Here is a 16,356-nt window from a genome sequence, read left to right as displayed (position 1 = left end):
TTGTTATTATTTTCACCAAAAAAGAAAGGTCTTGCAAAAACTAAGTTATTTCTCATACCAAACCTTTCTGGATGCATCTAGTTCAGATATTGTATTTGCATTTTATTTTATTTACGATGGCTTAAAACTAAAACAAACTATATATAAATTCATTTTCGTAGTAACATTAGTAAGTGTGTGTTTGTGTATATATGGAATACTGTGTCAACGATCGCTGCTCTGGGTGAGCACCCTCGATTTGGAACGTACTTACGAACTAGAAATCACTCTTTCGACTAAGCTAGGACAGTTAGAATTGCGACTGGTCTTTGTACATAGAGGTTACAGGTTACACAAGAGGAATGCACACACAGGTGTGTGAATTCGTTTCTCAGGACTCATGGGGTCTCTCGAGTTCTATTCGTCGTCGATGCGAATGGCGTGGTTCACATGGCCCTCGCCACTTGTAGTCTCTTTGATATCCACTGCCGTGGTGGTGGTCACAGTGCTGCTGGTGGTATATTGCACCTGGGGATCGCTCTTAAAGACCTCCTCGGAAACGGCGGGATTATCGATGCCCTTGTTACCGGTGATCTTTAGCACATTACGTCTTTGGATGAAGTCGATTATCAGTGAGATAAGCCAGCCCAGGAAGACGGTGAGCAGGCAGCCAATCATGCTGTACCACATGTAGCTTAGCCGGAAGATAGGCCAGGTTCTGTAATTCAAATATAATATATGTTAAAAAATTTTAGTTAACCTGTAAAATTTAGTATTCGAAATAAAGTTGAAAAGATTTTAAAATATCGAAAAATATGGTTTTAAAGAATACGTATAATTTGGGTCTTCTCGAGAGCATAACATGTCCAAAAAGCCACAGATTTGCAAAAATAATACATATTCCAATTCGCCATTAAAATTCTAATTTATTATTTACATAATATTGGAAAAAAGTGAAAACTAAATTTTTGTAAATTTTTGAAAATTTTATAAGGGGTTACATCATTAAAATTGTTAAAAATTGACAAAAATCTGAATTTTTTAAAATGTAAATTGTAGTATGCAGATTTATTAACGTAGTAAAAACTAGCATAGAAACGTTTTCCGAATTGAAATTAGTGCTTTTTTGCCCAAGTTTGAGTATTTTTAAATTTCGATTTGTCACAAAAATATACCCTTAAAAAATACGAAGAAAAACTTACGTGAATCCTCCCTCCTCAATGATCTCCACAGGCTCCGTAAGCAAATCTCCGATGATATTCGTCATGTTGACATGACAGTCGCAGTTTTCGATGGATGTGGGCAATGAAGGTTGTTCTACGCTAACGATTTGGGCTACAACGCCCACAAAAATGACCAGGACTAGCGACAATAATCCTCCATAGAAGGCACCCTTAGTATTGGCCTGTTTGCAGGCAATTCCCAAGACAAACAAACCCAGAGTAACACCGCCAATCAAACCGTTCAGGGTGAGAGTAGCCTGCAGGACTCCTCCAAGATGCTCCACAATAAAGACCAGGCCAAAGGAGGCAATGCCAAAGCCCAAGGACATCCACTTGGCATAGGTGGCTCCCTTTTCAGGGGAGATTTTAATATTCATACCATTGACCAAGAGATCCTCGCAGGTCACCGCGGACAGGGAGTTCAAGGCGGAGGCCACAGTTCTATTAAATAATAAAGAAATAATTATAAATCTATTGTAAAATCTAACCATAAATAAATTCCTACCCCAAACTGGCGGCAAAGATGCCAGCCACAAAGATTCCTGCGATGGAGTAGATGTGCTCATAGGTGTTGATCACATAGTACGGCAGCAGTTGATCCGTGGCCGAGATGCGTCCTGCCGTCAAAGGATCACAGTCCGCATAATGGGTAAAGACCATCAAACCCGTGTAAAAGTTTAGCAGGAAGACTGCAATTAGTCCAATAATGGCAAAGCCCAGCGCTATCTTGGCCAATTTCAAGGACTTTAAGGACATGCACTTCTGTACGGAGGCTTGGTTGGTGCAAAACAGAGAGGTCCAGTAGAAGAAACCACCAATAACCACCGACCACACAGTGTGACGGGTCGTGGGATCGGGGTCCATGCTAAAGGATTACCAGGGGTTATTAAATTTATTAAAATATTTAGGTTTAAGTGTAAAAAACTCACTTGAAAAACTCCAGGCGATTATGCTTAGCCGCAGTTTGAAAGACCTGGATTGGAGTGCCGCTATAGAAACAGCCCAGTCCTACGATTAACACCAAGGATACAGCCAGGACAGCAGCCTTGAAGGATAAGAGAAAATCAAATTAATATAAGCTAGTGCTTAGTATATTTAAATAGTAACTGAAGAAAGATATTATTCCTCCTTTCTTTACAGCTTTAGCTGTAATCCTTTTCCTTAAATATTTCCTATATTTTCTCCAAACTCACCTGGAAAGAATCCGCAATAACCACAGCCTTCATGCCTCCCTGAGAAGAGTAAAAGACGCAGACCACATAGATCAGGACCACGGCGATCTTGGTGTCCAGGCCGGTGGCCTTGGAAAGAGCTATGGCCGGAGCCAGGACAGCCACCGCTGTATAGAAGCACATCTGGAAGGACACCCAAAATAAATAAAGTCTCCTTCTCCAAATAAAGATCCTTAAAATCTCACCTGTATAACATAGAGTACTGCACCCAGAATCCGGATCTCCTTGCCAAACCGAATGCCGAGGTACTCATAGCAACTGGTGAGTTCCATCTTGAAGTATATGGGATAAAAGATCTTCACAGCCACCGGAATGACTAGAACCATAGGTATAACGATGAGGACGAACTGGGTACCCTGGAAGTACATCTCGGAGGGATTTCCCAGCAATTCTATGGCCGTAATAAAGCTGGTGGTCAAGCTCAGGGTCACTGGGAAGATGTTCATTTCAGAGCCCAACAGGAATTCGTTGGAGGAGCTTCCGCCCTTCTGGAAGAAGCCATAGAAGATGCCAATGCCCAGGGAGATGACCAGCATGCCCAGCAGGATCACATAGTCGTAGCCGGAAAAGGTGGCCTTGTGGCTGGGAGCACTGCACTCCTCCAGCTCATTCGAAGCAGGCACCTGTTGGTTCTTGTAGGCGCGCAGAAGCAGGGTGGCGGCATTATCGAACTCCACATGCTCCTGTGAACCCGAAGATCCTTGCTGCGATCCTTCGCCCCGCACAATCAGATACTTGTGACTGGGGTCCAAGGAAGCTCCGGATCCAGAGCTAACCGGGGACTTTTCCTGCAACGCCAAGGCGGTTATAGAATGTGCCAGGGCGCACAGAGTCAGCAACTTTAGAATGGTGTCCTGAGTGGCGAACATCCTGGATCCTGAGGTGACCGGAAGTTAGGAGCGAAGATGAAAACTTGGGGGGAAGACTATCTCCTTCCGACGACGACGACGACGACTTTTCACCCGGCAACGTTTGTGCAAACTGAAATGAGAAAAGATCAGAAAACGGCAACTTAGATCATTGCAAGATCAAGGTTCGCGATTCGCCAAGAGAAATTGCAGCGAGGCGGCGGCTTGACAAAGCTTTCCCAAGACGTGGGTGTCAGTTTGGGTGTCAGCTTTGAAAGCCATTAATTAATTAACGGAACGATCCATTCCGATCCGATCCAAAAAAAAAAAAAAAACAGAGCAGTACATAAGAAGAGGAGAGAAGGGAGGCCATTGGCCAGCGCCTCATGTTCAAGTACAAATATATTATTTCCTTAAACAAACAATTCCATTTAAGTGTAATTGCTTTATGATTAATATGTTTTCTTTACGCGACGGCTTTCAAGGCGATCACTTTTCACTCGCAGTTATTTTATTTTAATTATTTCGGATATATTTCTTCAAGGCATATACATATTTACAGTGTTACAGGTTGAACTTCGGTACTCTGAATGCTGCTTCTAACTGGTTGTTATGCCACTCGAAACAGGTTATTTCTGGCCAAAAAGAAATCGCATGGATGGGTTGGCAATTTGATAAACTATTTAGCAAAATGTTTGAAGTTTGATACGCCAGCTTAAAACTGGATTTATATTCTAAATAAAAAACTATTTAAGTAATCTAGGAAATAATCAACGAACTGTATATTTGAGTAACTTATATTTATTACACACATTAATTTGCCTTTCCTTAATTGTTAAATCATAAAATACACATTTTGCAACCCCCGATAACAGATCGCAATCAGAACCCCATCAATTGATCTCAAACACAGACTCGAGACAATCAATATAGAAGCTCTGGCGCCTCCTCCTGCCTGAAGCCTCCTCCCACTTTTCCAGCCAATCAAGCCATTAAAGAAAAGCTGCTCCTGTCCCACACGGACATTAATACATATTAAAAATGGCACTGATACTGTTGCAAAAACAGGGCTACAACGTCTTGAGCGAAAATGAAAATGAGCAATGTGTGTGCGCGCTGTGCGCCAATTGAGATTTAAGCGAATTCAACTGGTTTAGATCGGTGGCCATTGGACTGAGCCGGATTGCGCCGGTTTGGGCCAGAAATTCGCCATCGCCTTTGCTTCGTGGGGAAGATGCTAAGAGAGGAGCCAGCCTCCCACTTAAACATGACTTGGCTAAGAGTTTAGCACCGAAAAAATAAACACCAAACAGAAGAGAGTCCAAAGGGGTTCCCTGCACTGCGACAAATTAATAATAATAATAATAATAATTTATAAAAATATCCCTTTTTAAAAGTAGTAGTAAGTATATTTAACTAAGTATTAAAAATGTTAGCTAACAAATTAATTATCAGAAAAATATAAAATATGCTTTGGTATGACTGAGAATATATTAAATATATTTTAGAACGACTTGAACTATATATAAGTAATATGTATAACATTTCTTAGAAGTTTTATTTATTATAATATTTACAGGCACGTTACAAGAGAAACTTATACTTTTATTATCAATATGCAAATAATTTAAGCAATTGCTTTCTGTAATAGAATTTGAAGTAGACACAGTTTTCTTGCTTTATCTTTAACAAACACTATTAAAATATTTAAATGAGAAGAACCGTCTAAACTAATTCCCCTTCATTGTTTGTTTCATTATAAAGTTTAACAAACTTCTCTTATCCTGTTTTAGGTACCCTAAATATTTTGTATAAATACATATTTAAACCAACTTAGAACTTTGTTTGTTGTGATAGCGTCTTTGGGGTGAAACTCGTTTTACTGGGTGGATCGGTACCACGGGTCGTATGAGTATCAAGTTCCAAAGTTCTGCTTAATTGATGGACTTTTCAATCTTCAGCATTTCTGGCATCGCCAATTGGTATGCGTGCTATGTTTTGTTTCGCTCGACTTTTTTATCTCTCCCCTTTCCATTTTTTTATTGTTTTTATTAATTTAAACAAAATCATCAGCCATCAGTTGACATGATTTGCGGCCCAGACTGTTGGCGGAAGATATCGCTGGAGGCTGGCATAGTGAGTGAGAGCACTGGACACTTGTTGCCGCCTCGGTTTCAGATTCCAGATCAATCAGAGCAATTTCCCCACAGCCTTGACAGCTGCAAATATTGCCTAATACCAAAGCTCAAGTCAAACAATTACCGATAATTTGTATATATTTTTTAGAACACTCTTTCCCCGCTAGAGTAAGTTTTGCTGGTTTTATTACAAGTCGTTATAGGTTGCTTTTATTTTAATATTTTTCTCTCTCATGTGACGCCGGGAGAAATGTAACATTTTTTACCAGAATTAGTTACAAGTAATTTAACTTCAGTTAAGCTTTTAGTAAACAAAAGATATTAATTTGGCCTAGTTTTTTGTCATTTATTTATTAACCATAATTTGTTTGTTTTGACGCCTTAAACAGTTTCCTTACATCACAAGGCTGCTGGCCAATGACAACTAATACATCATAACAAAATTATCTTATAGAAAAACTCGACGGGTTAACATATTCACTGATTAGCACTTTGATAATTATTCGATTCTCACCTCGTTTAATTTATTTTCCAATTCGTTAAATTCGAAATCCTTCAATTGTTGTCTTTGTTTTAGCACTCAAATGGAATCGAAGATGAGATTATGGTATCTTAGGAATGTTCTGAACTGTATTTGCAAGATGGTGCCACGATTATTTCTGTATTTCATTAACGTGTTTTTTATATTGTTCACAAAACTAAACTGTTTATATCACTAGGAACTATAATCCTTTTCTTATAATATCCTTGCGTCCTTGGGGTATTTGCTTTGACTTTGAGCACTGTTTGATGGGCTTGGTTCTCCTGGCGGTTCGAACGTATTGACAATTTTGAACTGAATGAGTTTTGCAAGCAGCCGTTACGTTATTTTATACGACACCCAAGGCGGCGCAGGCAAAATCACAGATGACAGATCTCGCTGGAGCTTCGCTTCGGGAACCCCACATTTCAATGAACTCGATCTCTCTTCGTCTGGGGGCCTTTGAGAGGCGGAGAAAGAGCGAAGATCGAACTAAGAGCAGGCAAAAGGCGAACCAGAAGCAAAAGACGCAGACGAAGCTCGAGCGACGCCGGATATGCAATCGCCGATCATCGCAAAGAGAGAGTAAAATCAATAGAAAGCCGAAGCAAAAATATAGGCAACTTATTTTGAGTTAATTTTAAAAATATTTTTTAATATTTTACAATATTATAATAAATGCAACCTCTACATTAATTCATCAAGCCAATGTTTAACATCATCGTTTTTATTTCTATTCAATCATAAATAACTAAAGTGCTGTTTATTTAAATACTTTATAACAGGAAATAAGTCATCAAAATATTCAAATTTATCAAGTATTTTATTATTTAGTTTGTACTATTCAAAGTTTATTTAAGAGCTACTAAAGTGCTCTGAGAAAATTTAGTTATAATCTATAGATTTGCTCCAAGGGCTTAAATAATACTGAAACTATTAGTTGTCAAATAAATCCGTTTTAACTGTCACGTCATAGGAAGATTCATTGAAATATTAGCTAGATAATTTATTAGTTAGAACAAGGTGTTACCGAAAGTATTCGTATTTGTATACTCTTGAAGGGTATTGTAGTTTCAGTCAGGAGTTTGTAACAGGAGTCGTTTCCGACCCTAAAAATCATATATATTCTTGATCAGCATCAACAGCTGAGTCGATCTAAACATGTCAGGTGGAAAAAAAAATGTCTAACTACAAGGGTATATACACTTCGTCTTTAGGAAGTTAGCTCCCCTTCTTGTTTAAATATAAATCACGTTTAGTTAATAATTTCTTTCTTTTTTAGCACCCTTTTTTAAATGCAACTTTGTTGACATTCAATAAAAACAAATACTTATGAGTTTAAGTAATTCCTTTTAATGAAAATATGTTTGCCAAACCACAAGATGAAAAAAAGATATTCAATTCAATTCAATTTATTGCGGAATTGCAATGTTCTGATTCATTCTTGCCGTAGTTTCCGATTCCTCAAAAATGATATGCGGAAAATATCCGGTATTTTCCAAACTCCTTTGCAGATATGGAGATTGGAAACCCGAGACCCATTCGTCAATTAATTAAGTAATGGAAATGCTCGGTAAACAAAACAAAAAAGCTTAATTGTTGGACAGCGGAGAGATGTCACAAGTGCTTTCTTGGCAAGATTCGGTTGCGTGATGGTGTAAATATTTCCCTTTATTATTTTTTAAGTAACTCGCCACAAAAGAAAAAAGTGCGCCAATTAATAATCTTTTAAACGATTTTATCTCTCTCTGTCGTATTTATTTCGTATTGTTTTGTCGCCTCGCCTCAATTGGCGCTATGGCTATGGTTATGTCTCCTACTTGGATAACGATAACGAGTTCGATCTGGTACGATTTTGATCAGGCATGACACTCTTTCTTTCCCGCTAATAGAAAATTATTTGTTTACAATTTTTTTTATCGCTCGAGTGTGAGTGTTTAATTTTAATTGAAATGTATTAGTGGCAATTTGAATTGAAACCTCGCGCACTCTGGTCGCCGGGCCAGTTCAAAAGGAGCTCCCTTTCCCGCCTCCAATCGCAATAAATTTAAATAGAAGAATTAAGGGAAATGCACGTGGACGAAGGAGGGAGGGATGCCGGCTCTTATGTGTCCAAATAAGATTAACGAATTAATGTCGAATTTACGAGGGACTTCCCCGGCCAGAGGGGGGACGGAAAGTCTCCAAATCAACGCGTTTTGGTCTAAGGTCAGTCGGGTAGATATCTCTAGTTCCGCAGATAGGCGAGGGGCGCTGCATTTAAGCTCCAAAGCGTGTTGCATTAATTAAATATACCTGCCGTGTCGTTAACTAACAGTCTCTCATGTAAATCTTGGCCATTCCAACTACAATACTACTACCACATACTGTGCACCCAAGCCTGAGCCAACCAAAAGCAGTTCAAAGCAGTTCGGCAAATGCGACGCAGCAGTGTGTTTAGGCCCGAAACAATCCTAATACAACAAATCACCGAGCCAAATCCAACAAAAACACCAGAAACTCTGCTTAGTCAGATGCAAGTGGCTGGAGAGACGTCACAAAACTGGTCGAGCCTCTTGCTCATCAGGTTGTTCTTTCGGACTTTGGTCTAGTATGTTAACTGGGCATCGTTGTAAGAACTTTATTTACATAACCCGATGGCACGTGCTGCCTGCGTGCTGTCGAAACATAATAAAAAACAAACGATATATGTATCAATAAAAGAATTTTTTGAAACAATTCTTCTCGCTTTGGGTTATTCAATTGCGACAGTAATTACCCAAGATCAAGATCGGATGTGTGTAGCCGACCGCCCATCAATATTTATGAAATGTCTGGAGAGAAAGCGTAGTAGTCAATTACCGCATTAATGACTGTGGGCGCTGACATTGCTAAAATTTATATCAAAATAGGAGATGTACTGAGAAAAAAGTCTGAAATATCATAAAGTTATTCTGTTTTTGATCAAAAAGAAGAGAAAAACCCTTCAGTTGCTCCGTTTTTAGATTCTTGATTGAATACTTGGAAATTGGTATATCGTTTCAAAATTTGTTATGATAAATGTAAATCAGTATTTGGTAGCAGTTTATTACAATAAACATAATATTTATATATTAAAACTTTTTTTTATCTGTAAGGAAAGTTTAACTAATTTGAACTTTAATTGAATGTCTCAATTAGTCGGTGGCCTTAAAAAAGAGGCTCCCAATACGTCAACACTTCCCTAATTTATAATTTTTTATACAGCTATAAAATCCACAAAAAATAAGTAAAAGAAATGCAAACATTCCTTTAAATTTGAAATTAACCGCTTTTGCCGAAAGTGCTGCCATTCGAACTCGAATTCGAATTTGGTGATATACGGTCGCATTCAAACATCGCTTGACTAAATCGATTACTTTGAAAATATTATCGTTATCGTTTCTTCATCTTCACATCTTGCAAAATAAAAACAATTCAAAGAAATAATTGGCTTTTTACACTATAAAATAACAAAATAAACCGAGATGAGTGCCGCCACCGCTCCCACGGGGATTCAGAGCACCGCTGGCGCCATTCCCGTGCGCAATGAAAAGGGTAAACAAAGAATTCCATGTCTTCAATCCATCAGCTCCACTTAACGCATTGTTTATCAAATCCATCTAGGTGAATTGTCCATGCAAAAGGTAAAGGTGCAGCGGTATATATCCGGAAAGCGCCCTGATTACGCACGAGCCGATTCCAGTACCGAGGAGAGTGACGAAGATGACTTCATTGACACCAGGAAGCGCTTGGAGCGCCACAAAGCCGAGCGCCACAAAATGGAGCTCTCCCGTAGAGAAGGTAGCGCGGAGGGCGAAGACAAGGCTCCGGGAGAGGTGGACGAGCAGGATGAGGCGGAGGTAGATGATCCCCGGTTGCGACGACTGCGAGCCAGACCCGTGGACATGGAAGATATGGAACGGGAGCGCAGGGAACGCCACCGGCACATCCACGAGCCCGAAATCATGGAGAGCGACAGCGAGGACGACGAGGAGGCGGACAAGGAAGGCCAGGAGCAGCAAAGAAACCTTGAGCGAGGCACAAACAAGATTACACTGGCCTCCGAATCCGACACAGATGCTGAGCTCAGTGACACAGAGCTGGAGAAGCGTCGTATTAAGCTCCGATCACGGATGCTGCAACAGCAACGCGAGGAGGAGGTGCTCCAAAAAGAGGACGAAAAGCAGTCGGAATCTTCTGAGTCGGAGAGCTCAGAGTACGAGGAGGAGACCGAGAGCGAGGAGGACAACGAGCCCCGGCTGAAACCGCTTTTCGTGCGGAAAAGGGATCGCGCCACCATCCAGGAAAAAGAACGCGAAGCCCAGAAACAGAAGCAACTGGAGGCAGAGGCCAAGCGGGCGGCCAAGGAACGGAGAAGAGCCACTCTGCGACTCGTAGAAGAGAGCGTCAAGAAGGATTTAGAGAAGACGAAGCCAGAGTCAAACGAGGCCTGCATTGAGGATGTGTGCACGGACGATGAGAACGACGAGGTGGAGTACGAGGCCTGGAAGCTGCGTGAGCTCAAGAGAATGAAGCGGGACCGTGAGGAACGCGACAACAACGAACGCGAAAAGCTGGAAATCGATCGTATGCGTAATCTCACTGAGGAGGAGCGACGCCAGGAGCTGCGCCAAAACCCCAAGTTGGTCACCAACAAGGCCACCAAGGGGAAGTACAAGTTCCTGCAGAAGTACTACCACCGTGGCGCCTTCTACCTGGACGAGGAGAACGACGTGTTGAAGCGCGACTTTGCGCAGGCCACGCTTGAAGATCATTTCGATAAGACCATCCTGCCCAAGGTGATGCAGGTGAAGAACTTCGGTCGCTGCGGACGCACCAAGTACACGCATTTAGTTGATCAGGACACCACCAAGTTCGACTCGCCCTGGTACGCAGAGTCCTCCAGCAACATCAAGTTCCACAACGAACGCGGCGGCGGCATGAGGCAGCAGTTCGACAAGCCCACGGGATCGAAGCGAAAGAAGTTGGAATAGATGTTATAGTACAATAAGGAAATAAAGTATGATGTATTTGACAGGATAACTAACAACAAATATTTGAATACAAAAGCCAAACAAAAAAACAAAATAGTTACAATTACGGTCAGCTAACAGCAGTGGTCGGAAAGGCCCTGTATCGCGGGTCGCAAAAAATCTCTACCGAACCTCTGCAGCATACATACAGTATAAACGAAACAATTACAATTCTGACTTTTATGTACTGGCACCGACCGCAGCTGGCACAGGTTTAAAGCTTAACCTTGTGTTCGTCCAGGAGATCCACTTTGTGTTGGACAAGCGAAGCCATAACTCCTTCGGTCTTAATATAGTGTACGTTTTCGTAATTCCTTAGGCGCTGCTTAGAATGATTGTCCTTGCTAGTGGTCACGACATACAGATCCTTGCTGCTGGCTAAAGGAGGCGGCTTGCCGTGAACTGTGCCACCTGCACTTTGAATGATGACTACGGAAAGAAATATGAAGAAATTACTGACGGAGTTCAGGGATCTATATCAAGAGGAAAGGGATTGATATTATCTGCTATCCCTAAACAAAATTACACAAAATCTATACTTGACGCACCCTTCATATCATTAACATTCGGTTGGATGCCCTCGCACAGCAGAAAGTTGAAACCATTAAACAAGCGAGGATGCTGCATTACGCTTAAGGGATCAAACTTGAACCCCTTTTTGAAATTAGAATCATTAAACAGATGCTCGTCCTTTACGGTGATGGTTTTAGTTGATTTTATAGATTCCAGCCATTTGGAGTTGAAAACGGGCTTGTTTAAGGCAATTGCCGCGAGGAACTTGAAGGTGCGCTCGCCCTTGTCCATAATAAGTACGTCACACTGTAGAGGATCCTCCGTGACATCGACCACATCTAAAAAATTGCGAACGATCTCAATTTACATTTAGAAATGTATAACCTAAAATTTGTTTTGTTGTGCTTACATTTAAGGGACCTTATGACGGAATTCAAAGCCTGACGATCGCAAACGGTGAATGCGATCTTTAATTTTCCATTCAACTTGGCCTGCCTCACATATTTATTGAAGGCTAAGAAAAAAGAATTCATTATATGGTTAAAGCGATATCAAAAATAGAACAAACTAAATTACCTTTAAGTGGGTCCTGATGATTTTCTTGACTTAGTCGAGTTTTGGCTGCAATTTAAATTAGTTTTTAAATGCAAAACACTATTTCAATCAAACTTACGTGCACTGGTTGTGTTCTTTGAAGCTTTCCCTTCGACTGCATTACCTTCAGTTGGGGCTGACGTAGAGGAGGTGCTGGTTGATGGAGTTTCCAAAGATATTGCTCTTTTTAAACGCACCACGAGCTTTTTCTTTAATGAATCCTCTAATACATTTTTATCTTCGTTGGCAGGAGTAATTGTTTCAGATATGAAAGTTTTTGAAATTGAATCTTCACATGATGAGTTATTGCGCGGCCTGCCTGGTCTGCGCTTTGTCAAGTTCTTAAGTTCTTTCGAGCCCTTTTTAGCACTACCAATAGTTTTCTTTCTGCCACGTTTGGAATCAGACTGTTCAGCTTCTTCTTTAGCTTCTACTTTAGCTTCCTCAGGGTTCTTTTTGGCACGTTCCACTAATTTCTTGGCCCCTCTTTTATTACCGACCTCTTCTTTAGTTGGCTCTGACAAGGCTGCCTTTTGCTTTGTCATAATCTCCTCCGGCGGCTTTGTACTGACTTCTTCGGGGTCTAAACACTTAGTTTGTCGCCTTGTCCTAATCACTCTTGGTGGACTTTCCTTTGGTTTGTCCTCCTGACTTTTAGCCTGTTTATTCCTAGTCCTGGTGACTTTTTTACCCTGGTTGGTGTTTACAGTTGGAGTAGGGGACCGGCTCTTAGTTTTACCTCTGCGAGTAGGCCGCTTAGTGACGGCGACTTTGGGAGCAGCAGCTTCATCCTCTGTACTCAGTTCCGCATTTTCTGAAAAGGAGGTTACCTTGCACATGCTTTTAATGGGGGCTGAGATGAAAGGGGATAATTAATACAACATCTATATGTTTTTAAAGATACTTACGTTCAGACTTGTCGCCCTGGTTGGTGTTTACAGTTGAAGTAGGGGACCGGCTCTTAGTTTTACCTCTGCGAGTAGGCCGCTTAGTGACGGCCACTTTGGGAGCAGCAGCTTCATCCTCTGTACTCAGTTCCGCCTTTTCTAAAAAGGAGGTTACCTTGCACATGCTTTTAATGGGAGCTGAGATGAGAGGGAAAAATTAATACAACATCTATATGTTTTTAAAGATACTTACGTTCAGACTTATCGCTTTCCTGCAAGTTAACTGGACGTTTTCTAGAGCAGCTTAAGGAGGAACAATCATTTAATCTCTCCGGTTGGTCTGATAAACGTCGGTTTCTCTTGCTGGCTGTAGGAAGCATAGGAAGTTATCATTATTATAATATTATTAATATTCATTTTAGCATATATTTTTTATGGTAAACAATAAGAAACCTACGAGTCACAAAAGGCGACTGACCATCAGTACTGGCAGTGCGTTTTAGACCTATTTTTTCTTCAACTAGTAGCTCATTCTTCCAGCGATTTTCGTTATCTACGTTGGGGAAAACGTTTTCGAAAAGAAAAACCTGAAATATATATATTGCGTTAATTGGTGATACATTTTTTTGCTATCTAGGATTACCTTTCGGTTATGATCTTTGTCCTTGATTACATTTGGCTTGACGTACTTCAAAACTTCTTCACTGGGCGATGATAGCGGTGATGAAACTACATTGCCGGAAGTCATTTCATTCAGTATTTCTTCGATCTCATCACTCCATGAATCTGGAAAGGCTATGGAGCTAACTACTCTTTCCAGATCCATTGATTGAAATTACTCACCTGTAACCTGCGGAACGTTTTCCTTATTGAAATTAAATGGTTGTGTCTCTACAAAGTCTTGCCCAGCTCGAGCAGGGGTGTGGCGCTTGCTTGGAAATACCTGAGTGGCAACAAAGTCTTGATTGGGTCTGAAAGCGGATTCCTTGGGCTGGGGAAGCCGCGATGGAAATGCCTGAGTGGCCACGAAGTCTTGATTAACTTTCTCAGGAGATTCTCTTGACTGAGGGAGTCTTGATGGAAATGCCTGAGTGGCTACGAAGTCTTGATTAACTTTCCCTGAAGATTCTTTTGGGTGAGGTAGTCTTGATGGAAATGCCTGAGTAGCCACAAAGTCTTGATTGGGTTTATCTGGAGATTCTTTTGTCTGCGGAAATCGTGATGGAAATGCCTGAGTGGCGACGAAATCTTGATCAATTTCAGACATTTTGCCTAACTTCAGAGATATTGCCGTTGCTAGGAAATACCTGAGTGGCGATAAAGTCTTGATTAGGTCGCTCAGGGGATTCCTTTTGTTGTAGAAATCGCGAAGGAAATGCCTGAGTGGCCACGAAGTCTTGATTTATGTCTGTATCTTTAACCAAAGCAGTGTCGTCTTCGTCCTCTTCATTTTGTGTTGTTCTCGGGGTCTCAATGGTGGCCACAACCAGCTGCTTAATCCCGCAAAGCTGCGGTGTGGTGGAACCCGATCGCTGTACTACATTCTCCTCCTCATGAGCTTCCATCAACTCTAAGATTTCAGGCGTGCTGATGTCACGATTGGCGTCGGCGAGAGGAGCGCTCAAATCAGGTGTTATGCAGGTGGACGCTCGATGTTCTTCATCGGCCTTGGTGCTGTTGAAAACATTGCACTTTGAATTTGTGGATGACCAATTTAAGGCACTCATTTCAAGGTCAGTGGCATCCAGCTGATTTTCTAAAGCGGGGAAGGCTTTGTTAGTCTAGACTAGAGAATAAGCTCTTAACTAATCGCTGCTGCATTTACCTTGTTTTTTGTCAAGTTTCTCTGTCGATTCTTTCTTTGCCTTTGGCGGTCCCAAAGCCATCAGCGCATCGCCTAGCATCAGCGACGAATCAAAGTCGTCTATGGCATCCTCATTGAACTCATTAAAATCCTGTGTGCAGATACGTATCTGGGAGCCCATGCTGGACGACTCGGAATCATCACTGCCGCGCGTCGTCGGCTCCTGGGGCAGGTCTGCAGGATCTGGGGGATTCTCCGTTTCGGGAATCATGAAGTCATCGCCCAGCGATACTTTTCCACGCTTCCCCGTGGGGTTTTCGAAAACAATCGCCTGGGTCTCGGGTATAAAGAAGCTGTCCGCCGTGGTATTAACACTAACATTTTCGGACGGAGGCTGCGTTTCAGGTATGCATAGGCTGTCATCGGTTGTGTCCTGGATGGACCTGTCCTTTAGGCATTCGCCGAAGCCACTGCTATCCTGGGCCTGTCAAAAAGTGCGTAAACTTAAATAGGAAACTGCTCAGACCAGGATGTCCACTCACCTCTTCATTGTCCTCATTGAACCGCAGACTGGCCTCCACATTGCCGAATCGAAGCCTCACCTTCCCATTGCTGGCGTCCTTCTTTCCTATATCCGATATCTGCTTCTCCTCTTCGTTCACAAATATCCTGCCCGCCACGGCGGCTAAGCGAACGATACCGCTTCGCAGGAGGCTGACGACGCCATGGGCCAGCTCCATCGACTGTACACATTCCGAAGGACATTAATTTTTCCAATTCCCAAAAACATATTCACTCAAACTCACGTCGTCGGCAATGCAAATCTCCAGACCCGCTTGTTTCCCGATCCTGTATATCTCATCTGGCTTCAGGGGGACCGCCGGCAACCCTTCCACACAAAGGACACAAACATCTGTCATTCTGGAGCCGCGCGGGAAATTAAGTGCGCATTTTTTATCAAAACACTTGTTTTCTTAAGATCTTGGTGTTTGAAAATACTTCTCGATTGCGATTTTTGATATTTTGATATATTTCTTTCGGTCACTCTAATTGCGACGGGAATGCCAACTTGCTTTTAATTAAAATTTATATCCAACCCTAATTTGTAATGTTTTTACAGAATTAAATTAAATAAATTAGCATTTAAGCAGAAATAAACAATAATAAGTACTATTTGGAAGATAACAATAAAGGCTTAAGCCCTTTTTAAGAGAATAAAGTTCCTTGAATTCGATTTTATGTTACGATAGTTCCCATGAATACTTGTCTTTTTGTATGTCGTTTGAAGTCGTTTTAGAGTCGTTTTTTTGTTAATTTTTTTTTTTTAAATGAAATATTCGTACGTAAATTTGATGATTGTTGTCATATTCAAAATATTTAGTTATTTTCAACATCACGAGCTAAATAATATCTTAAAAAAATAAAATTAATTAATAAATAAAATAAACCATTTATATGAGATTTTATTTTTCTGGTTGTGATTTCAAGTCATCTACATAAAAAATATCTAAAAGATTAATAAAAACTGATAATAATAAAGAAAAAAAGGATTTTTATGGTTTGGCCGTGGAATGCCAATTCATAT

At 41.0% G+C, this 16,356-nt stretch overlaps 4 protein-coding genes across 4 annotated transcripts; 1 reads left to right on the top strand and 3 right to left on the bottom strand.

Annotated features, from left to right (window-relative positions):
• Nucleotides 1-81: 81 nt before the first annotated feature.
• Nucleotides 82-6,328, bottom strand: LOC110188884 (sodium-coupled monocarboxylate transporter 1). The gene is made up of 7 exons (XM_020958802.2): nt 5,935-6,328; nt 2,620-3,415; nt 2,396-2,557; nt 2,132-2,247; nt 1,708-2,067; nt 1,182-1,643; nt 82-697 (listed from the first exon to the last, which is right to left on the bottom strand). Exons 2-7 carry the CDS (start codon nt 3,301-3,303, stop codon nt 397-399), a joined length of 2,085 nt encoding a protein of 694 aa, XP_020814461.2. The 5' UTR covers nt 3,304-3,415; nt 5,935-6,328; the 3' UTR covers nt 82-396.
• On the bottom strand, nt 5,956-6,090 carry LOC147644214 (uncharacterized). Its single transcript, XM_086829633.1, has one exon. It carries the CDS (start codon nt 6,088-6,090, stop codon nt 6,001-6,003), a length of 90 nt encoding a protein of 29 aa, XP_086685759.1. The 3' UTR covers nt 5,956-6,000.
• Nucleotides 6,329-9,286: 2,958 nt separating the features above from the next.
• Mfap1 (Microfibril-associated protein 1) lies at nt 9,287-11,028 on the top strand. Its single transcript, XM_020958799.2, has 2 exons — nt 9,287-9,495; nt 9,565-11,028. Exons 1-2 carry the CDS (start codon nt 9,426-9,428, stop codon nt 10,932-10,934), a joined length of 1,440 nt encoding a protein of 479 aa, XP_020814458.2. The 5' UTR covers nt 9,287-9,425; the 3' UTR covers nt 10,935-11,028.
• mu2 (mutator 2) lies at nt 10,938-15,839 on the bottom strand. The gene is given in 14 exon segments (XM_020958800.2): nt 10,938-11,402; nt 11,522-11,824; nt 11,896-12,000; nt 12,063-12,107; nt 12,160-12,933; nt 12,989-13,165; nt 13,221-13,334; nt 13,425-13,554; nt 13,611-13,753; nt 13,811-14,231; nt 14,233-14,723; nt 14,793-15,255; nt 15,314-15,514; nt 15,578-15,839. Coding segments are annotated over 14 exon segments (3,696 nt in total). The 5' UTR covers nt 15,692-15,839; the 3' UTR covers nt 10,938-11,187.
• Between the last annotated feature and the right edge of the window lie 517 nt (nt 15,840-16,356).

The sequence above is a fragment of the Drosophila serrata genome, unplaced genomic scaffold (genome assembly GCF_035046125.1).
Source record: "Drosophila serrata isolate PLE 108 unplaced genomic scaffold, ASM3504612v1 contig_217, whole genome shotgun sequence".
In the NCBI taxonomy this organism is placed as follows: domain Eukaryota; kingdom Metazoa; phylum Arthropoda; class Insecta; order Diptera; family Drosophilidae; genus Drosophila; species Drosophila serrata.
Note: the sequence above shows the minus strand (reverse complement) of the source record. Positions and strands in the feature narration are given on the sequence as shown.